Consider the following 23435-nt stretch of genomic DNA (forward strand, 5'->3'; position numbering starts at 1 on the left):
ATCGACATAGACCTCCACCTCTTTGTGCATCATGTCATGTAACAATGCTGTAGCTGCTCTTTGGTAGGTGGCACCCGCGTTTTTCAACCCGAATGGCATTACCGTATAGCAATATGTACCCCATTGCGTGATGAATGTGGTTTTCTCCATGTCTTCTTCGGCCATCAATACCTGATTATATCCGGCGTAACCATCCATGAATGATAGGAGTGCATGGTTTGCTGTGTTATCGACCAGAATGTCAATGTGAGGTAGAGGGAACCCATCCTTTGGGCTTGCTTTATTGAGATCCCTGTAATCAACACACATTCTGACCCTTCCATCCTTCTTTGGAACCGGAACCACATTTGCTATCCATTCTGGATAATTGGATACTCTGATGAAACCTGCGGCCAACTGCTTCCTGATTTCTTCTTTGATTTTGAGAGCCACATCGGGTTTCATACGGCGCAGCTTTTGTTTGACAGGCTTCATACCTAGAATGAGTGGTATCGTATGCTGAGCTATATCCCTGTCAATTCCTGGCATATCTTGGTATGACCAAGCAAATACATCAACAAATTCACTAAGCAAGTTAATTAGCTCTTTGCGTTCATCTTGACTTAGTGTTAATCCAATTTTTACTTCTTTAACAGTCGTATCATTGGAAATGTTAACTATTTTTGTATCTTCGATAACCGCTGTTTTATTTTCGTGTTCTTCCATTGCTTTTATTATTTCTTTGTCATTTTTATCATTAGCAAAGCAATATTGATCAGGGCTAGGGGAATGACACGCATCGTAAGCAAAGGTACTCATTTTATTGAATTCATTGGCTAATACATCAAGAGGGGCAAGGTCAGTTACGACCTCACCGGAATTATTAGGACTAGAAAGAGAGGACTCAACAAGGGACTCAGGATTGAACTCTATAGCAGAAAGAGGGTCGGCCTCAGACTCTAAGGACTCGTCTACAGACTTAGACTCAGACTCGGACTCGGACCCAGACGACTCAGACTCATCAAACATAGGACCCTCGCTAGCGGTTATTTCCAACTTCTCTCCACTTGGCGTAGTGATCCTCAATGTCTTGCGCCATCCCCTTGAAATGTTGTCAGCTTGGATGATTAACTCAGAGGGGTCAAAATCCTTGTTTGCTATGACAGCTTGAACTAGCTCGGAGTTATCATTGCGGACCGGCTTGGACTCATTTTTCTCCATTCCAAAAAGGAGGTTGATTCCTAGATCATCAGAGTTCGGGCTAGCTGGCTTCTCGGTTGTGAAGAGCCCTTCGTCTTCATCAACGAAGTCACAATCGAGGAACACCTCGAATCCTGGTTCAAGATCCCATTGTGGACGAATGGCTCAGGGAATTCATAGCATGGGAAGTCTTCCCCTTCTTTGATGTACTAGCCATTGAGGGTGAACGGATATGGATCCATGGCCATTTCCGTCTTTGTGATTCGAGCATTATTGCGAGCCTTCATCTTCAGTAAAGCTTGTTTCAGATCTTCTTCTGTTGGTTTGAATCCCAAGCCAAAAGTATCCTTCTTGAGTACACCAGGATGGCCCCAAGATTCAGCCATTTTCTTCTTGAGTCCAAGGGTCATTCCAGGGAAATGACCTTGCTTCTTCATAATGGCATTGATATTGGTGTTTGAATAGAGATCGAAGTCGAGATGGCACTTTTCCTCCTCTTCAATCACAAGAACATCATCAAGTGAAAACCCCCAAAGATCTTCATCTTCTTCGTCATGTTCAACATGGACGATAGGAGTATCAATAACTTGAATGCGCATAGGAGAAGCATCAATAGTGATCGGAACCCCTCCAACTATGGCTTTCACTTTCTGGTGCAGCGATGATGGAATCGCCTTTAGCTCATGAAGCTAAGGGCGTCCTAACAACAAATTGAAAGAGGCCTTAATGTCCACCACCTGAAATTTGGTGTGACTTTCAATGGCCCCAGTAGTTATATTCAGTATGATAGTACCCACGGCTTGACGGCGAGTATTATCATAAGCGCGAATCCCTTGAGTGGAGGGAGTCAATTCTTCATTCTTTATGCCCAACTTCTTTGCAGTACGGAGTGGGCACACATTGATTGCGGAGCCATTATCAAACAGGCTCATAGGAACATTCATCTTCCTACACACCACAGTGAGGTGTAAGGCCTTATTATGTTGGTCCCCTTCCGGGGGCAGATCCTTATCAGAAAACGAAATCGGATTGCTAGTACTTGGAAACTCAGTAGTGAGAAAGTTGACCAGTCCTTGAGGAGTCATGTCATCATCTACTCCTATCTTCACCAGAGCATTCATCACAGCCTTTCGATGCTCGTGGGAAGTGGCCTAAAGCTTCCATACGTTCATCTCCACCTTGGTCTTTTGCAGTTGTTTGACCACATCGCTGTTCACAGGGTCGATGGGATCAACTATCGGATGTGATTGTGGTGGAGGTGGATTAGGTTGTTGCAACCGTCCACTTCTGGTGAGAACCTTGACCTCAAAGTCCCCCCAAACATCTTCACTGGTGCCAAGAGGTGAACAGGTTATATCCTTGAGATAGACATCTTCATCATCACTATCCCAAATTCCATTTACTTCTTCAGTACTTGAGATAAATACAACTTCCGGCAGAGGTTCATTCACAGGTTGAATGAGTATCGACGGATCAAAGGAGACTTCATCTCCCATGATAGCCAAAGCATCAGAAAGAGGACCTGTTTAAATGTTAGGCTTCTTTCCCCTTGGAGGGACAGGAAGTTGATTAGCATCGATCAGGTCTTGGATTGCATCCTTCAGCCTCCAACACTTCTCAGTATTATGACCCTTGCCTTGATGAAACTTGCAATAAGCATTGGGGTCATAGCTAGCGGTCCTATTCTCTGGCCGAGGTTCTGGAAATGGTCAGATTGGCATAATCAGTCCTTGACCATGCAAACGGTCATAAGCAACATCATAAGTCATTCCCAAAGGCGTGTAAACCCTCCTTTGCCTTTGGAATCTTTGAGGAGGAGCATTAAGGGCCAGCACATCATTGATGTTGATATTGTTGGTAGCATTATTGGGCTTAGAAGACGAAGAAGAAGGAGTGTCGTTCTTCTTGTTTTTCCAAGTGTTGTTGTTATTGTTGCTACCAACAGACTTCATTAGCTTATCCTCGATATTGATTCCAATATCGTATACAGCTTAAAAGGTACTCATAGGCAGAAACTTCAAGTGTTGCTTGTACTTATGAGTCAGATTGGCAATGAACAAGCGAACCATTTCTTTCTCCTTGGGAGGATCCACCAGGAGCGCAGCTGTTTCCCTCCACCTGCTTAAGTAAGTGGTGAAGCCTTCATTCTCTTTCTGTTTGAGAATGGAGAGTTCACGTTCAGAAGTCTTGGCTTGGATATTACACTTGTAACGATTCATAAAGCTTTCAACAACATCCTCCCAGGTCGCGACATGTTTGGATTCCAAAGAATAGAACCACTGTTGACAGGCATGCTCTAAGGAAAGAGGGAACACTGTAGGGAAGATTGTCACATCTACTCCCTTAAGAGCCATAGTTGCAGAAAAAGCCTTCAAATGGAACAGCGGATTATCAGTAGGCTTGAATTTGGGAATGTCAGCAGTGGAAAACTTCTCAGGAAGCTTGTCTCTTATGGACGAAGAGGTGACAGGCTGTTCCACATAAGTGAACTCTTCATAAATCTTGCTCATCTGTTCCTTAATCTTGTCCATTGTAGCAGTAGTGACATTGTTTTGATTGTCTTGTTCTACAGTGCTGACTCTAGTGGTGAGTGTCTGCATCATGTCAGACAATCTTTCAATTGTCCTGTTGAGGTTCTCGATGTCTTCCTTAGTGGCCATTGGTTGAAAGTAGACTGGAGATGAATCTTGTGGAGATGATTGAGGTGGTTTCCTTGTACGCCTTTTTGGTATAAGAGGTTGTTGAGGTATGGACTCGAACCGTAACAATCTACCCCTGCTTCTTGACCAAGTGCTGTGACACCGAAACAAACACACCTTTAATGACCAAACTTAACCTTAACCCATCCGGAAGAAAAAAAAATTTTAATAAAAAGCTATAATTTTGAAATTTTTTTTTTTTTTTAAAAAAAAATATATGGGAGGATACCATCCGACTTACTCCGAAAAAAAAACGACACAAAAACAAGACTTCCCTAAAATACGGTCAAAAAAGTGGTGCACGACTTAAAGCAAAAAAGTGTGTGAACACGACATGTGACTGATTAAGTGAGGTTATAGACGCGTGTTTTGACCGTATAGCTAGACATGACACCAAACTGGACACAGCATTCGCACAAAAATCGAAAAAAAACTGACAGGACACTTTCCTGGACACCGTGTCACGGTGCAGACTGTCGTGACACGGTGCAGTCTACCGTCAGACGGTGCAGTCTACCGTCAGACGGTAGACAGCCCCGTGTCACGGCACTGTTCACCGTGGCGCGGCAGAACATGCCGTGACACGGTGCGCAGTTCCAGGTCAGCTTTGTGACTTTTCCATATTTTAACCGATTTTAGATCCGTACTAATTACTATGTGAGAATAAAAACCCTCGGTCATGGGTTAAACAAAAGAGCAAACACATGAAGGTTAGCACCAAACAACCACATAGCATTTAGGCACGATGATGTAAAAAAGTTCGCAACATAGAGTCAAGATCTATGTTCAACTATTGGTCAAGCTTTGGATGTCAAAAGGGTACCATGGTTAAGAGTTTGGACGCGTTAGCAAAGCAGCCTCCTTTGAGGGTGTATGCCAACGGGCGGCTCCGCGAGTTCGTGATGAAATCGAACTCAACTCCATGGTTTGGGTGAATTTAATAGCTCGGATGAACCCTTATTGCCATGAGCGTTTTTGGGTCGATAGAGCTTAAATTCCCCGGGGCTAAGACGCATGTAGAACACATACGTTTTTTCAGAAAAATCGAAGGAAGTCGACTGTGAGGAAAGAAAATAAGCCACCGGACTGATTTTAGGACTGCCGTGACACGGCAAAAATTCCCGTGTCACGGTACTGTGCACCGTCAGACGGTGCACTGTACCGACGGTGCACAGTACCGTGACACGGCAGATTCTGTCGTGGCACGGCAGTTAGAAGATCTGACTGGTGCCCTGTTTTCCTTCGCGCGCAACCAAGTTATCCAATTTCTCCTACGGGACAGACCTGAATGCGACGTTAAAACGTCTATGCAAATGCAAAAATGCCAAATTAATCACAGGAATATTTTTTCAAGAATCTTTCAAGTCTCATCCACTCATCTTAATTAAATATCGATTACTCAAATCGATAAATAATTAAGAATCCTCCCCAGTGGAGTCGCCAAATTGTAGGCGTCGCTCGAAGTGCGCCTACGTTAAAGCATGTTGTGAATATGCTCGGCACTCATAGGAAGTGGGAATTGACATTACGATTAGGGACAACAATTAGGGACAAATAAAGTAGGGAGCCGCCAACAAGTTTTTTAAGGAACTTGTAAACCGTTCACGGATCATAAGAGGCAACCACGAATAAGGGACAACGATAGGCAACAACGATTGACCCGTGAAGGTTACACCCCATTCATAATCCATGAGATTACTAACTCCATATGGTTCAGAACCACGAAAGGAGGATCGGGGATGATGGTACGAAGTGAGTCATGGAGTCACATTCGCCCGTATTGGCCTCTACTCGATTCTTATATTGAAAAGCATTCCTGTGATCTCAAAGGCATACAAACAATAATTCAATTCGCTCCAAACTATTATTTAACTAAATTGGTTGAATATTAATGCACACATAATTCTAAAATATTTGTGATCACTTGAATTAATAACAAGATTAAAAAGGAACCTAAACCGGTCGTCCAAATTATCTTATTAGGCGTGATTTTCAATTACATATTCCCTTTAAACATGAAATATGGTGATCATAAATAAAAATAGTAGAACAACATTAATATTAAAACCAAATTAATCACAATTCCAACAACATAAAATCGTTAGAAAAATAATAAAAATAAAAGGAGTATGATCCTTACTTTGATTCTGTTTGTTTGCAACTACAAAATAATAAACGAGTTAGTAACTTCAAGGAAATAATAAAACGATGATTAAATTAAATTAAATAAAGTAAAGTTGATTTTGGGGCCAAACCCTCAAACAATTCTACCTTTCACGCCTTGGCTCAAGGATAGAACCACGAGTAAAGTATGGACTCCTTTGAGTACTTGAAGAAGTAATTTTGAAATAAAAAGGGTAGGCTAGTGTTTAGGCTAAAGCATAGAAGAGAGGAGAATAAAATTAGAGAATTACTCGGTGCCCCGTTCATCAGAAATGAGGGGGTATTTATAGGGAATATGTGCTGAGGGAGCACACGGAACCCTAAAATGATAAAAACCCTAAAAAAGTATCCCGTGACACGGTCAAACTGTACCGTGACACGGGAAGCTCCACCGTCAGACGGTACACAATCCCGTAACACGGTACATTTTTGGTGTGACGCGGGAAATTTTCAGAAAACGGGATAAAAATATGGTTGATGGAGTTTACGCGGAAAAGACACGGAATGTCCCGTGTCACGGAAGACTTCCCGTGTCACGGGAAATCCCACCGTCAGACGGGAAGGATTCCCGTCACACGGTAAGTACCTGCCGTGGCGCGGGAAATTCCAGCCCGTTTTTCCGTCTAAATACATTTTTAACGCTAATTTCTTTCGGCATTTTAAGTGCCGATTGATAATTTCGGGCTTTTTCTAACTTATTATTATTTGGGCTAAAATAAGAAAATAATTAAATAAAAATAAATACAAGGTTTGGGCCAAAAATAAATAATAAAACAAAAAATAAAAAAGGTTTGGGCTAAAATTAATTAATAAATTTAGGCTGAAATTAAAACTATGCTTTTACCAAACATCAAGACTAATCCATGGACTGTTCAAAAATATGAATTTAATAAAATACGATTTTGTAAGCACTCTCGGGATTAAATACTGAACCCGAACAATAGTGGCGGTGAAAGGTTGTTCATCATCGGGTTTGGTTTTGGGGAGACATTTTTAGGTGTCTACAGCAGCTTTTCTTGCGGCTGACCGCCTTCCTTGAATGGAAGGACAAAGAAAACGAAAAGCTGAAGCGCGCCTGGGACAAGGTTCAGAAGGCCCAAGATGCTGCTACTGGGGAGACGGCCGTCCAACGCCGATATTTTGAGACCCAGATCAAAGCGTTGTTCGACAAGGCAACGCGGCAAGCGGAAGATCTGGTGAAGCTGGGTAAGGCCCTCGAACAAGAGACCTTGGCCAGGGACACCATGAGGCAGGAGAGGGATCAAGCCCTCCTGGACGGCCAGCGTTGGAAAGAAGGGTTCGAGGCCTCTAAAAAGCTCAAAAGTGAGGTGGCCTTAGCCCAAAAACACTTGAAGGAGGCCTTGGACAAGGCAGACGCTCTTAAGGCAGAGGTGGAAACTTTAAAGAAGTCCGTTGAGGACTTAACTCTACAACTGAAGACGCCTCGGGCCCCAAGCGCATACGAGGTCGTCCGCATTGAACAGAATGCTGAGGATAGGCTGAAGAGCCACTTCTTCGAGGCGTTCGAGCTCGTGGTGGACGAGGGCGAGGCGGCCTTTTATCAAGAGCGTTTCACTAAACGCCTCAACTTTGTCTGCCTCAGGGAAGAGGCTAAGAAGGTCGAGCAGCCTTCTCCTGAGCTGGATGTCACACCAACAACCTCAGAGGATGAGGAAAATGAAGAAGTGGCGGCCGAAAATGACAGCGAAGTGGAGATCAAGGAGACGTCTGTTGAGGACGCGTCCCTCCCCGCCTCTCAAGAGGCCGTCCAAGGCCAGGATCCAGCTTCTGCCCCAGCCGCCCCTTGATATCTACTCTTTGTTCTGCCTTTTTTGGCCAATTTTTATTTTCTTTATTTGCCGCCTTTTTGAGCGGTTTGTGTAAGATATTTTGCCACCCTTCGAGCGGTCTTTAATTAATTAAAGGTATTCTTTTCATTTATTTCATACATAGCATATTTTACATACTTTTAGCATGTTTTTTGCATTTTCGTACGCGTACTTTTTGCACGTTTTTGCGTTTTCATACAATGGGGGGGGGGGGTATGCCCCTTTATTCGGCGTTTGCCTAGTCCATATTTTGAATATTTTAATTAACTTGGTAGAGTTTATATCTTGAGGGGTATGACTACTAGCAAGTTAATCAAATCATAGCAATGATTGCCCATGGACTAGGTGATACTCTGAATCAACATATTATTCGGCCGTTTAATTGGCTTTATGCGAGCTGTCCGTTGAAACTACCGCTCGGACATGCTCCAAAAACTTCAAGCATTATCTCAACTTAAAATTTCCAAGTTTGGTTGGGCTAGAATGCTTAGGTATGCCCTTGCCCCATTAGAGCGATTACATAGGATACCTTACCTTTTCCGTCCGTCTAAATGAGGAGCGGACGTATATATGTGGCTTAAGGTCAAGTCACTTATTTTTTCTTTTATGGCCGGGTTGCTGTGTTGCAAGCAACTTAGTTACAAGTTTCACGCGGCGTATCTGCGTAGACTATGAAAGTGCAAATAAGCATAAGTAGAATGGAAAATAATATAACAATGTTTTACTTTTCATTAATTTGTCAAAATTACATTGTTGTGGCCATACAGCTTTAATAACATTGCTCGGTCAACAGACCTAGCTGTATATACAGCTTTTTGGCTAAGTACTAAGAAAAGACTTAAACATAATATTTCTTCAAATTGTCAGTGTTCCAAGTACGCGGAATAGGTCGGCCGTTCATGGCTTCGAGACGGTAAGTTCCATCTCGGACTTCTTCCCTGATTCGATACGGCCCTTCCCAGTTTGGGGTCAGCTTTCCATCTTCATTTGCCCGACCCACAGCCTCCATTTTCCTTAGGACCAGATCTCCCATTTTCAGCGGACGCTTTGACACTCGGCGATTGTATGCCCTTGTCATCCTTAGGCGATAAATTTCGATTCTAAGCGCCGCATTGCCCCTAGCTTCAGGAAGGAAGTCTAGGGCAGTCTTCATGGCTTCCCAATTGGCCGCTTCATCATATAGCATCACTCTAAGAGTGAGCTCATACATCTCAATTGGGAGGACAACCTCGGCGCCATATACCAAAACGAATGGGGTTTCCCCTGTGGAGCTCTTGGTCGTTGTTCGTATGGACCATAATACATTGACCAACTCATCAGCCCATAGGCCGCCTGCTTTTTCAAGCTTGCGCTTGATACCATTGGAGATCAACTTGTTGTATGCTTCTACTTGGCCGTTGGCTTGTAGTCGGCCGACCGAAGCAAAGTAATGAGCTATGCCCTGGTCTTCCAACCATTCCTTGAGTTGAGGCGTTTCAAACTGGGGCCCATTGTCAAAAACACCATAGACTGAGAAACGCCAAAACATGTAATGATACTCTTTCCATATGAAGGCTGAGACATCCGTCCACTTGATGCCCCGTACAGCCTCGGCCTCCACCCACTTTGTGAAGTAGTCTACTGCTACAAACACATAACGCCTTTGACCAGATGCTGGCGTGTACGGTCCTAAGATATCCATCCCCCATTTGGAAAAGGGGAGCGAACTACTTATGGCCGACAGACTGATAGTAGGGCGATGGATCAAGGTTGCAAATCTCTAGCACTTGTCACATTTTTTTCACCATTTTCATTGCATCCAACTTTAAGCTTGGCCAGTAGTAGCCCAGATGGGCAGCCTTTTCAGCCAAGGCTCGCCCTCCAATATGGGAGCCGCACTACCCCTGATGAAGGTCGTCCAGGACATCATGCCCCTTCTCAGGAGTAATACACTTCAGGTACGGCTTCACAAATGCCTTTTTAACAACTCCCCCTGCTTCATTTCGAACCAGACCGCTCTCTTCTTCATCGTCTAACTCTCTTTAGGATCGGCCGGAAGTAACCCATCCCTTAAATAAGAAATGATCCCGTCCATCCAAGTGGAGCTTCTATCTATGACTTGTACTGGCTCGGCATCAATACTCCTTCTTTCCTTTACCTCCCAAAATACTGATCTGGGGGTATCACATGATGCTGAGGATGCTAATTTAGAGAGGACGTCCGCCTGATGATTAGATGAACAAGGAACTTGTTGCAGATTAAAATGATCTAGGCCCTTGGCCTCCTCCTTTACAATCTTCAAGTATTTCATCCTAGCCGGCTCCTTTGCCTCAAAGTCTCCGTTCACCTGGCCGACTACGATTAGGGAGTCTGAGCTTACATCCACTTTTATTGCTCTTGCCGCCTTATGACAGGGTAAAGTCGTATCCCCAAATCAAAAGTAATACCTATATCCTCTAACTAATGCAGATAGGGAAGTAGGGTCGAATCCACAGGGAAACAAGTCTTTCTATTCCTAATTAATTAATATAATCTAGATTATTAGGTAACCAATATATGAGTTTAATGTGAAACTAAACTACAAAGATTAAGAATAGGGAGAAAACAATATATAAAAGGATCTAGGGCATAGGTTCACCAATAAATAATATTCCAGGGTAGAATATAATAATCATTCATCAATGCATATATTAATCAGATTATAAAGGGCTTTCGCTACGTATTATAATCACACAATTAATTTACCGGTATTAAATCTCATCTTTCGAATCTCGACCTAACCATTTATAAATTAACCTGCCTATTGAAACTAGACCTAAACATCAATTCTATCTGTCGAATCTCAAATCAATATTGTCAAACTCATGCATAAAAGATCAGGCCTAATCTAGTCACAGAGCATTAAATCAATCAATAGGAAATTAATCTAGCATTGATAATTAACAACAATAAATTACCCCTTCACATTATTTATGGATCCCCATAAACCCTAGAAATAGAACTACTCACACATAATAAGAACTAAACAAATCAAAGCAATAAAACAAGACATAATTAAGGGAATAAAATAAACAATTAAGATTAAGAGAAGAGAAATAGTTACCAAACGAATCTGGAATTAAGAATGGATTAATAACAAAGGTTTAAGAGAGAGAAAATCTAAGAAAACAATTAAGAGAGTAAAGAAAGAGTAAAGAGAGAGAGATAGAGAGAGAGAGAGAGAGAGAAAGAGAGATAGAGAGAGAGAGATCCTAAAATCGTATTACGGAGGAGTATTTATACTCCGTACAAATCCTAAACTAAAACAAACTAAAACGACGCTAATTGTCTCCTAACAATTACACGCGCCCGATCGGGCGAGGCATCGCCCGATCGGGCGCGCCTTTTTGCTCTTCAGGTAGACTCTCGCGCCCGGCCGGGCGCGTCACCGGGCGCCGACCTTAGCTTCTCCCACCCAGCCGGGCGCGCCTCCGAGCGCCATCCTCTTTGGCCGGGCGGCTCTCCTGGGCCACTAATTGGACTACGATTGGGCTTCAATTCTTCGGGCCAATTTGGGTTTCCTCTTCGGGTCTTGAATACTAGGTCCAACTGCCCCGGTATCACCTATACCGAGCCCTTAATCACCGGTTCGATGGCTCTAACCGGCCCTGGGCTATAAAATCTGGTCGTGCTTCTCCAATGTTCGTGATTGCTCTAAAATATCTCGGGAAAATACTCCAAAAGTGTAAATCCTTGCAAAAGTCAACCAAATCTACGAAAACACTAGAAAACACCAATTAGTAATAAAAGTGGCTCTAAAGAGCCAAAAACATTACTAAATATGACCAAGGGACGGGAGTAAAATACTATATAAAATAGACACATCAAACTCCCCCAAGCCAAACCTTTGCTTGTCCCTAAGCAAAGATCTCATCAATGAATCAATAAATATGCTTCACCCCAAAAAGTAAAAATCAAGCACAACCGATTCAGGGTAAATCAAATAAACATGTTTCAAAATCAACCAATAAATCCATCCAATTACCTTTCCTCCCTAACAATTGTCAAACAGAGCAAACCACAAGAGCATATAGAATTCAAGACTAGTGCTCACGCACTCAACTCTCATTTTTGTGGCGTGTAAAAGATGTACTCGATCGCTCTCCATCCAACCCCTTTATGTGAACAATGCCTTCCCAACTCACACTCTCGTGTGTATAAAACAATGAATGCTCAATCCTACTAGTCGACTTAAAATATGTCAAATCATAACTTGCATTGATAAACAACACTTTCACATTCATACAATTCTATGCACAAAGGTCGGAAGGTGTTTAAAACTTGTAATGTAAGGCTAGGGTAAAGGGTAGGATAAATTTTGGAATAAGTGAGAGAAAAGCTATGCTTAAGGGAGCAAATCCTCATAAAGCCCATGATCAAAATAAATAATGATCAACATCTCCTACATAACCAACTCTAATATCAACGAAATATACTCCAATCATAATAAACAATCCCAACACTTACAATTTCACTCATAAAAATATAATAATGAAGAAGTGGAGTGAATAAACAAACTTTATTTCCAAACTTGAATTTTTCATTGAAGCTCTTTTTTTTTCTTTTGAATCAACCTCCAACTAGAACATTTGAACATTGAACATTTTTTTTCTCTTTGTTTTTTTTTCTTTTGAAGTTCACTTTTTTCACTTTTTTTTTTCTTGAACTTCTCTCTTTTTTTCATAACATCATATTTTATTTTTTTCAAAGAAAATATAACTCTCAAACTCATCAAAAATAAACATGATAAAAAACAAAGCAACTTCTCAAGACCCACCCAAATTGTGCAAATAATAAGCACACTACAAACTCCCTCACCTCACTAACTAATAGCTCCCCCAAGCCAAGCTTGGGACTAGTAACCAATGGGGCAAAATAGGCTTGTAATGTGGCTAATAAACAACAAAAAGTCAAGGCAACAACATGGGTAGCAAGAAGGGAACAAATGTATCTACAATCATCTGGAGGCTACCTAAAAGAATGAACGCCTTCGTCCTCCTCAATGTGCATAATAATGAATCATACAAACATTACTAATAGTTGCAAACCAATACTCAAATTCATCGACATACCAGGAACTAACACACATTCCTAATTAAATCAACTAGTCAAGCACTATATTCACAAGTAGTTGGACAAAATTGACGCATGTTAAGGTTCCAAGGCAATCAAACATCAAATCATGATCAACTAATCCACAATGCTTATCATCATATACCAAGAATTAAAACAAATTTCTCAAGTAAGGGGCACAGGGAAGCATGATTTACAATTCATTGGAACGTATTTTTGGATTTTTTTTATTTTTTTATTTTTTTTTTTTTATTTTTCATATATAAGAAAGCAATAAAACTAACCTAGAAAGCAATAAATATAACCTAAGAAAACACACCAAAAATAAAAGAAAAGAGGAAAAGAAAGATACCAAATCCAAAATCTCCCCAAAGCCAGAATCAGACAATGTCCTCATTGGCTTGGGAACTAGCCTAGCATAGCTAGTCCTGATCATCCTCATCCATCGAGCCGAAACCTGCACCTCCACTGCCACCTGCACCACCTACACCAGAATAGCTACCACCAAAATAATCAGCATGAAAACTCCCCCCCGCCGGTCCCCCAAAAGGAATGTCCTAGCCGTACCCATGGAAGGCAGAATAGTCAGTGTAAATACCATGGGCAGTAGGATCCCTATCGTATCCCTGGGGTGGAGGCTGAAACCAGTCAGGGTGAATAGCGTCGTCGGGAATGTTGCCCCGACGAGCATAATCATCGTACATAGGGTAGAGAGCTCTACCCTGGTTCCTCTCTAGGTACCCCTAACCTCTGGTCTATGGAGCCTACCATCCTCTTAAGGTCAGTATGAGAATGCTTGATACATCCTAGGGCTGACCTATACTCTAAAGGTCCCAAACTATGTCAGAGTCAACATGAGGGACGGAATGAGACATGCGAGGTGGAGAAAATGCCACCTCGGGCTGAGGCTGAGGCTGGGGTGGTGGAACTGGTGGTGGTGGTGCTTGCCCCCTAGAGTTGGCAACTAAAAGATCATATGTGTAGGACGGTTGCCTTGGGGGAAAGGCGGTCAATTCAGGACTAGGTAGGGGAAAGATGGGCAAAGGCTGCTCGCTCCCAGTCCTAATACACCAGTGGGGTGTCTGCTCACCATCCGATCGTACCCAACCCAACTCCTCTGGGTACCTAATGGTTATGTAGGTATCAGGTCCACAGTTGGTCATCTGGTAGGGTCTAGTCTCTACAAAACCGACCTTCTTAATAGTTATCCTAGTGATGAGGCCACCTAGACGGATGGGGGTAGTAGCGGTGTTACTAGCCATAGCATGCCTAGCTAAGTGATGGATGATATACCTAGCTATGTTAAGCTTCCCAAATCCGAACACATAATGGCCAATAACAGCAAGTTCATTGGTCTGACAGTTATGGGGCTCGTTCCTACCTAACAACCCAACACCAACAAATCTTTGCCATACTTTAGGAACGGGGTGATGGATTGGTTTAGCACTTGCATGTTGGGCGTTAGGCGCCGGCAAACTAGTCAAAGAAGTATAAATATCATCCATTTTGTATTCAGCATGCCATTGGTGAGGCAAGTCAGGTTCCAAATCAAACAATTTACAAAAATCAACAAAAGTTAAAGTAATATTTCTATTATTTAACCTAAAAATCAATTTTGGCCCATTTTTATGGCTAAGAACATGCAAAGAGGAAAGAAATTCACAGGTTAATTCACGATAAGTGGCATAGTGCATATCAAAGTATTTCCTTATACCAATATCGTTCAAAAATCTCCTAATATAATCATATAAACTTAATGCTTCTAGAGTAGGGCGGTGTAACCACCGTGAAGGAATTACCTCACGCCCGTAGAGTTGCTCTAGCTTTTCCTTCTAATCTGGGGTTGCTATTTTGATCGTCGGCCAATGCGGTAGTTGTAACGCCGGATCGTATTGCTGACTTGAGCTTGAGCTTCCCCCTAAGAGTGTTCTTGCCCTCTTTGCCGCCATTGTTGAGATTTTTATGAAACGGATCTAAAAATTATTTGATTGGAACTTGAAGATTTTGGTGTAGAAATGTAGAGGATGAAGAGGGGATCAAAAATATGTAAAAAGTTTTGGATTTGGGTGAGAAATGAAGGAGGAAACTTAGAGAGAAGGTGGAGAGAATTTGAGTTTTAGATAGAGAAATTAATGGAGGAAAGAAGAAATGAAGGAAGAAAGAAGAAGAAGAAGAGTCGGACGACCTCGCGCCCGGTCGGGCGGTCTGTCTCCCGGTCGGGCGATCTGGAATTTTGATATTTGGAAGTTCTCGCGCCCGGTCGGGCGCCAGTCGCCTGATTGGGCGATCTAATAGCCCGATTTTCCTCAACTCTCGCGCCCGGTCAGGCGCCCTTTGCCCGATTGGGCGATCTAACACTCGAAATTTCGCCCCTTCTCGCGCCCGATCGGACGAGGCACCGCCTGATCGGGCGGAAAAATATGTCCGTATACGACGAGTTTTGCGCCTGGTCGGGCGCCCATCGCCCGGTCGGGCGAAAATATTCGAAATAAAAGCCTAGCTCTCGCGCCCGGTCGGGCGAGCTTCGCCCGATCGGGCCCGAGGCTTATTGACAAAACCTGTACTTTCTTCCTTTCTTCATATTTTGACTAACTCTTTTCCTTCAAACCTATATAAGCACTCATAAAACTCATTAAATTCCCTCATCTCTCCCCTCAAAAGAAAAATAAAGGAAAACTAGACTAAAAAGCATTAAAAATACGGGTTGCCTCCCGCAAAGCGCTGGTTTATCTCGGTCCCGCACGACCTTATTACCAAGTACAAGAACTAGGACCCTTGGCCTAACGCTTGATCGGGCGGTTTCTCACCCAGTCTAGTGGTGTTTTGGCTACGACGCAGCTTCCTGACATGCCCTGTGGGGCGCCAATTCACTTTGTCTAGTGGATCCTCCTTGACTTGGATTGGGGGTTTTTCAATGCTACGCACCAAAGATCCTTCTTTTATCGAGGGTTGCTTCAAATTGTCATTGCATTCAACACTTGCAACTCAATCTGGCGGAACACTTACCGTGGGCTCAAGTTGCACAACTTGCTTGATTGATTCCACCTTTTCGTCCTCAAAACCAAGACCAACAGTGTAGAGTGCTCTTTCTATTGCATCAACTTCCTTATGCCATTTGTCTATCTCATCTGAAAGGGATGCAACACAAGATACCGCCTCCAAGGGATCTTTTTCAAGAGCTTGGGGCTTGTTAGAATAATTCTCAACCACATTGACACTAAAACATTTCTCCTCAGTCATGGAGCTTTTAGGGGTATTATTAAGATTAAAAATAACTTTATCATCCCCTTCTGATAGTGTTAAATTACCACTTCTCACATCTGTTATAGCTCTTGTAGTGTTAAGGAATGGTCTACCCAAAATAATTGGGGTTTGCATATCCTCAGCCATATCAAGAACAACAAAATCCACAGGTATATAAATTTTACCTACTCTAACGGGAACATCCTCTAAAATGCCTAAAGGGTATTTGAAAGAACGGTCGGCCATTTGTAGAGTAATATTAGTAGCTTTTAATTTACCCATATTCAATTTGGAACACATAGATAATGGCATGACACTAACGCTAGCACCCAAATCACACAATGCATTATCAATCATTAGGTTGCCTATATGACAAGGGATAGAAAAGCTACCCGGATCTTTTAATTTAGGTGGAGATTTATTCTGAAGTACGGCACTACACTCTGCAGTGAAAGCTACTGTCTCTACCTCACTAATAGACCTTTTTCTTGTCAATATTTCTTTCATAAATTTTTCATATGAAGGAATTTGTGTGATTAATTCAGTGAACGGAACTGTTACCTTCAAATCTTTCACCATCTCCAAGAACTTACCAAACTACTTATCCAAATTTGTCTTCAAGTGACGATTGGAGAATGGAAGTTTGATAATTAGCTTTGGAGCATTATTGCTCTTATCTGGAGTGGCCACCTTCTCCGGAGTCGTACCCTGCAATGTAGAATTAGATGTATTAGTACTATGCTTTAGCCCTGCAGGGCTATTAACTACATTGTCAGGTTTAACGGAATCAAGATTAGCATTATTTAATAAAATAGGTTCATCAACTCTGGGCATAGGGGGCCTTTCATAGTTTGAACCATTCCTTAGAGTAATTGCATATGCTTGATCCGTAGGCCTGGTCGGCTGTGCTGGCAGAGCTCCCTGTTGGCGGGCTTGTAGAGTAGCGGAGAGTTGCGCAATCTGATTATCTACAATTTTGTTATGCGCTAGAATTGAATCAATTGTTGCATCTCTAGTCTCCATGTGCTTCTTCATATTAACCAACATCGCTCTAATTTCCACCAAGGAAGGGTCGGAAGATGAGGAAGGTTGTTGTGGTTGGTTTTTCTGGCCAGCATTGGGATGGTAATATTTCTACTGTTGTCGCTGTGGCGCCTGTGGTTCTTGTGGTGATGGATTCTGAACATTAGTACTCCGGTAGGAAAGGTACGGATGATTCCGATACCCAGGATTGTAGGTGTTGGAGTATGGGTTATTCTGCCTATAAGCTTGAAAGGCATTAACTTGCTCCACGCAACTCCTACAATCTTGTTCCCAATGACCTATAATACCATAATTTTCACAGAAAGCCTCATTAGAATTATTAATTGCAGAAACATTAGCTACATTAGCAGTGCTCAGATTATCTAATTTTTGGCAGATAGAGGTCAATTGAGCTTCCAAAAATGATACAGAGTCAACACTATGCTTCCCCTTGTTAGAAAAGCCTCTAGGATTCCCATATTGGGAATTGTGTATCGTCATATCTTCAATAACCTGACCTGCATCATCAACATTAAGATTCATAAATCTCCCACTAGCTGCAGAATCTAAAATTATTCTAGAAGAATTTCCAATGCCATTGTAAAAGGCTTGGATTAACTGCCATTGTGCTAAATTGTGGTGGGGGCATTCTCTTTGTAAGTCCTTGAACCTCTCCCAAGCCTCATATAAGGATTCATCGGCTTCTTTGGCAAAGTTCTGAATCGCACTCTATAGTACGGTTGTTCTCTCTGCAGGATAATACTTATTATAAAAATTCAAAACAAGAGTTTCCCAGTCAGTTAAACCAAGCGCAGTTCTATTTAAGCCATTAAACCACAATTTAGCTTTTCCAGTTAAAGAGAAGGGAAAGAGAATCTCCCTGATTTGGTCTTGAGTGACTCCGGCTTGCCTGATGGTATTACAGTATTGACAATAGTCGGCAATGTGAAGATTCGGGTCTTCACCCTTAGCTCCACTAAATTGCTTCCTCTCTATCATCGTTATAAATTGAGGTTTAATTTCGAATTGTACCCCATCAAGAGCCGGAGTGGGGGTGAGATGTGGAAAATCTGTAAGCTTTGGTTGTGAGTAATCACTAAGCTTCTTTGGAACTGCCATCTCTGATTCTGCGTCTGATGATACCTCTGAATCGCTAGAACCAGTTGGAGGATCGCGGTGATTATTATTATTATCACCAGAATCCGCTAGGATTTGCTTATAGAGATTTTTCTGCCTATGGAAGGAACGTTCGATCTCAGGATCGAATGGGATGTACCCTGATCTGGAACACGTGGGCATAAACAAAAAAACTAAAAGCAAATATGAGATTTGCCTCAAAGAACTAACGTTCTCTGAGACAAAAAAAGAAAATAACCTAGACTACAAAAATAATTAGAAATAAAAATAAGACTGTTTCCCCAGCTACGGCGCCGAAATTTTGACAGGGTAAAGTCGTATCCCCAAATCAAAAGTAATACCTAAATCCTCTAACTAATGCAGATAGGGAAGTAGGGTCGAATCCACAGGGAAACAAGTCTTTCTATTCCTAATTAATTAATATAATCTAGATTATTAGGTAACCAATATATGAGTTGAATGTGAAACTAAACTACGAAGATTAAGAATAGGGAGAAAACAATATATAAAAGGATCTAGGGCATAGGTTCACCAATAAATAATATTCCAGGGTAGAATATAATAATCATTCATCAATGCATATATTAATCAGATTATAAAGGGATTTTGCTACGTATTATAATCACACAATTAATTTACCGGTATTAAATCTCATCTTTCGAATCTCGACCTAACCATTTATAAATAAACCTGCCTATTGAAACAAGACCTAAACATCAATTCTCATCTGTCGAATCTCGAATCAATATTGTCAAACTCATGCATAAAAGATCAGGCCTAATCTAGTCACAGAGCATTAAATCAATCAATAGGAAATTAATCTAGCATTGATAATTAACAACAATAAATTACCCCTTCATATTATTTATGGATCCCCATAAACCCTAGAAATAGAACTACTCACACATAATAAGAACTAAACAAATCAAAGCAATAAAACAAGACATAATTAAGGGAATAAAATAAACAACTAAGATTAAGAGAAGAGAAATAGTGACCAAACGAATCTGGAATTAAGAATGGATTAATAACAAAGGTTTAAGAGAGAGAAAATCTAAGAAAACAATTAAGAGATTAAAGAGAGAGATAGAGAGAGAGAGATCCTAAAATCGTATTACGGAGGAGTATTTATACTCCGTAAAAATCCTAACATAAAACAAACTAAAACGACGCTAATTGTCTCCTAACAATTACACGCGCCCGATCGGGCGAGGCATCGCCCGATCGGGCGCGCCTTTTTGCTCTTCATGTAGACTCTCGCGCCCGGCCGGGCGCGTCACCGGGCGCCGACCTTAGCTTCTCCTGCCCGGCCGGGCGCGCCTCCGGGCGCCAGCCTCTTTGGCCGGGCGGCTCTCCTGGGCCACTAATTGGACTACAATTGGGCTTCAATCCTTCGGGCCAATCTGGGTTTCCTCTTCGGGTCTTGAATACTCGGTCCAACTGCCCCGGTATCACCTATACCGAGCCCTTAATCACCGGTTCGATGGCTCTAACCGGCCCTGGGCTATAAAATCTTATCATGCTTCTCCAATGTTCGTGATTGCTCCAAAATATCTCGGGAAAATACTCCAAAAGTGTAAATCCCTGCAAAAGTCAACCAAATCTATGAAAACACTAGAAAACACCAATTAGTAATAAAAGTGGCTCTAAAGAGCCAAAAACATTACTAAATATGACCAAGGGACGGGGGTAAAATACTATATAAAATAGACATATCACCTTACACATTCTAAGGCCGGCCAAGAGAGCTTCATACTCGGCTTCATTATTAGAGGCTTGGAAATGAAATCTCAGAGCATACTTAAACTTATCTCCCTCGGGAGACTGACATATGATACATGCGCCACACCCGGTAGTTGTTGCACTACCGTCCACGAACACTTTCCAGTCCTAGTCTCCGACCGGCTGAAGATCAGGCCGAGTCATCTCAGCTAAAAAATCTGCAAAGGTTTGTCCCTTGATTGCTTTTCTTGGCTCAAACGTAATGTCAAAACCTCTCATTTCCAAGGCCTACTTGAGCATACGGCCACTTGCCTCTAAGGTTGAGGATGGCTTCTTTAGAGGTTGGTATGTGTAGACCACCATTGAATGTGCCAAGCAGTACGGCCGCAGATTTTTTGATGCCATGTACAATGCCAGGCCAAATTTTTCAATAGGGGGATACCTCTGCTCGGCGTTGTGAAGTACATGGATGATAAAATAGACTGGGATCTGGTGGCCGTCCCGTTCAGTAAGCAGGACGACACTTAGAGAGTGTTCAGAGATGGCGAGATAGATAAATAGCTTCTCATTCTTGAGTAGACTAACAAGCCGAGGCAATGTATGAAGATGGCTCTTTAGCTATACGAACACTTCCTCGGCCTCTTCTGTCCACTCAAACATGGCTTTCTTCTTGATGGTTTGAAAGAAATAACGGCACTTATCCCCTAACCTTGACAGAAATCTACCAAGTGTTGCTAAACAGCCGGTCAGTCTTTGTACTTCCTTAATCGTCCTTAGTGACTTCATGTCCAGGACAGCTTGAATCTTTTCAGGGTTGGCCTCAATTCCACGTTGATCAATAAAAAATCTGAGAAACTTACCGGACTCAACACCAAAGACACATTTCTTTGGATTTAACATCATCTTATGCCGCCTGAGTTCGGTAAAAGTTTCTCACAGATCCTTCAGGTGGTCGGCCGGCTTTTTTTACTTGACAATCATGTCATCAATGTACGCCTCCATATTCTGGCCGAGCTAATCTCTGAAGACTGTATTAACAAGTCATTGAAAGGTAGCTGGGGCAGTCTTGAGACCGAACGACATAACTTTGTAACAGTACAACCCCTGCTCCGTTACGAACGCTGTTTTTTCTTGATCTTCTTCCCATAAGGGAATTTGATGGAATCCGGAGTATGCGTCCATAAAACTCATCAGGCAATGTCCAACCGTTGAATCAACCAGGCGGTCGATTTTGGGCAAAGGAAAGCTATCCTTAGGGCATGCCTTGTTCAGATCAGTGTAATCCACACACATTCTCTAAGTTCCATTCGGCTTCTTCACGAGAACTACATTAGCTACCCAGTCTGGGTAATAACATTGCCAAATGAAACCGGCGTCCAGCAGATTTTTTACCTCAGCTGCGGCCGCCTGATTCCTCTCTTCTCCATGATTTCTTTTCTTCTGGCGGACAGGCTTAACGGCTGGGTTTACAGCCAACTTATGCACGGCCAGGTCAGGGCTTATTTCTGGCATCTCACCAACGTCAAATGCAAATACATCCTTGAATTCTCTCAGCAGTTGAACTAACTCATCCCCAAGCATACCCAAAACTATAGTGCCCACACTAACCGTCCGATCTGGTTGATCGGGGTCAAGCACTATATCTTGGTGACTACTGGCCGGCTGGGGCCGTAACTCTTCTGGCCGGCCGACAGTCATTAGCTTCTATGCTTGCTCTTTCTTGGCCGCCTTACGCTTCTGGTCGACCTGGTATGCTGGGAGTGAGGTTCCTTCTTCTTTTGGCTCGGACGCTTTTGGTCCGCGTGCTGTAGGCTTAACGGCCAATTAATTACATTCCTTAGCCATCTTCTTACTCCCTTGGATTGTCCTAATTTTTCCGTCCGTCCTCTCGAACTTTAGCATCATTAGATGAGGTACAATGACTACTTTGGCTGTATTCAGCGTAGGACGGCCGAGTATGAAATTATATCCAATCAGCTCTTTTACGACCAGGAAGCGGACAACCATATCTCTTCCTTCCCCTTTCTGCCCAAAGCGGACGGGTAGGTCTATCCGTCCCACCGGGTGGATAACATTCCCCCCAAATCCTACCAACGGGTGAGTGATGTCCTGAAGAGCATCCTCTGGGAAGCTTAAATTCTTCAAGGCGGCCAGGCTGATGATGTCAGCCGAACTACCCGTACCAATCAATATTCGTCCGACCTTCAAATTGGCTATCTTCATAATGAATACCATGGGATCATTGTGCAGGGCTTTGACCTCCCCCCGGTCGGCCTCACTGATGATTACTTCGGGAAAGGGTTCGGGCTTTACTGTACCCACTTGCATCACCTTTCCCAAGTTCCAGGCGTCCTGCTTGATCCCTTTCATAGTTAGGCCGCCTGAGGCGAATCCTCCTGATATCAAGGCCACAAAGCCTGAATCAGTGATATTCCCATCATCTTCCTTGTCTTTGTTCTTATCATTTTTCTGTCTTTTCTCGGACGTGTTGTTTGTCCGTGTGTAAGTGAATTTGGACTTCATCACATAAGAGTTCAGCATGCCCTTCTCGGCTAGCTTGTCTAACAGTCTCTTCAAATTGATACAATCGTTTGTGTCATGTCCCACGTCCTTGTGGTAATGACAGTACTTGTTCTTGTTCCTGTATTGAGCCGGGCCTCTCAGCGGCTGTGTCTTTTTGAACTTAAACTTATCCTTGATTTCCATCAAGATAGAATAACAGTCCTTGTTAAACTTATACTGGGGCTCGTACGTCTTGACCTTCTTGGACTTCTGCGGCTGGCCATCGGCCACCCAAACTTCTTTTCTCTTTTTTCCTTCTTTCTTTTGGCCGGCCGAGTCTTGCTGAGAAGATTGTTTCTTCTCAGCCCCCTTGGCCGGTGCTTCTGATTTTGTGAGCGAACAAAATTCCGCCGCTTCAATATAAGCTTCGGCTTCTCGCAAAACACCTGTGTATGTCCGAATCTTTTTCCTTACCAGGTCAAATTTAAAACCATTATGTCTTAATCCCCGGAGAAATTCAGAGTAAGCCATTTCATCTGGCAGATTATGAATTTGGGCTTTTCTTGGTTAAATCGTTGGACATACGACCGTAGGCCCTCATTCTTCCCTTGAACGATTGTTCCCAAATTAAGGCTAGTCTTTCGAGGTGGTATGTTGTATGAAAAATTTCCCACAAATAGCAAACTAAGATTAGTAAAACAATTGATACATCCGGCCGCGAGGCTATTGAACCAATCCTGTGCCACACCTTTCAAAGTGGTCGGAAAGCATTTGCACCAGGTAGCATCATCTACACTTTGCAAGTACATCAGGTTTCTGTACGAGGTGATGTGTTCTTCTAGGTTGC

At 42.6% G+C, this 23435-nt stretch overlaps 1 protein-coding gene across 1 annotated transcript; it reads right to left on the reverse strand.

The window, feature by feature from the left end:
- Positions 1–21910: 21910 nt before the first annotated feature.
- On the reverse strand, positions 21911–23119 carry LOC110704128. Its single transcript, XM_021881906.1, has one exon. The coding sequence runs from the start codon at positions 23117–23119 to the stop codon at positions 21911–21913; it is 1209 nt and encodes a 402-aa protein (XP_021737598.1).
- Positions 23120–23435: the final 316 nt, after the last annotated feature.

The sequence above is a fragment of the Chenopodium quinoa genome, unplaced genomic scaffold (genome assembly GCF_001683475.1).
Source record: "Chenopodium quinoa cultivar QQ74 unplaced genomic scaffold, ASM168347v1, whole genome shotgun sequence".
In the NCBI taxonomy this organism is placed as follows: domain Eukaryota; kingdom Viridiplantae; phylum Streptophyta; class Magnoliopsida; order Caryophyllales; family Amaranthaceae; genus Chenopodium; species Chenopodium quinoa.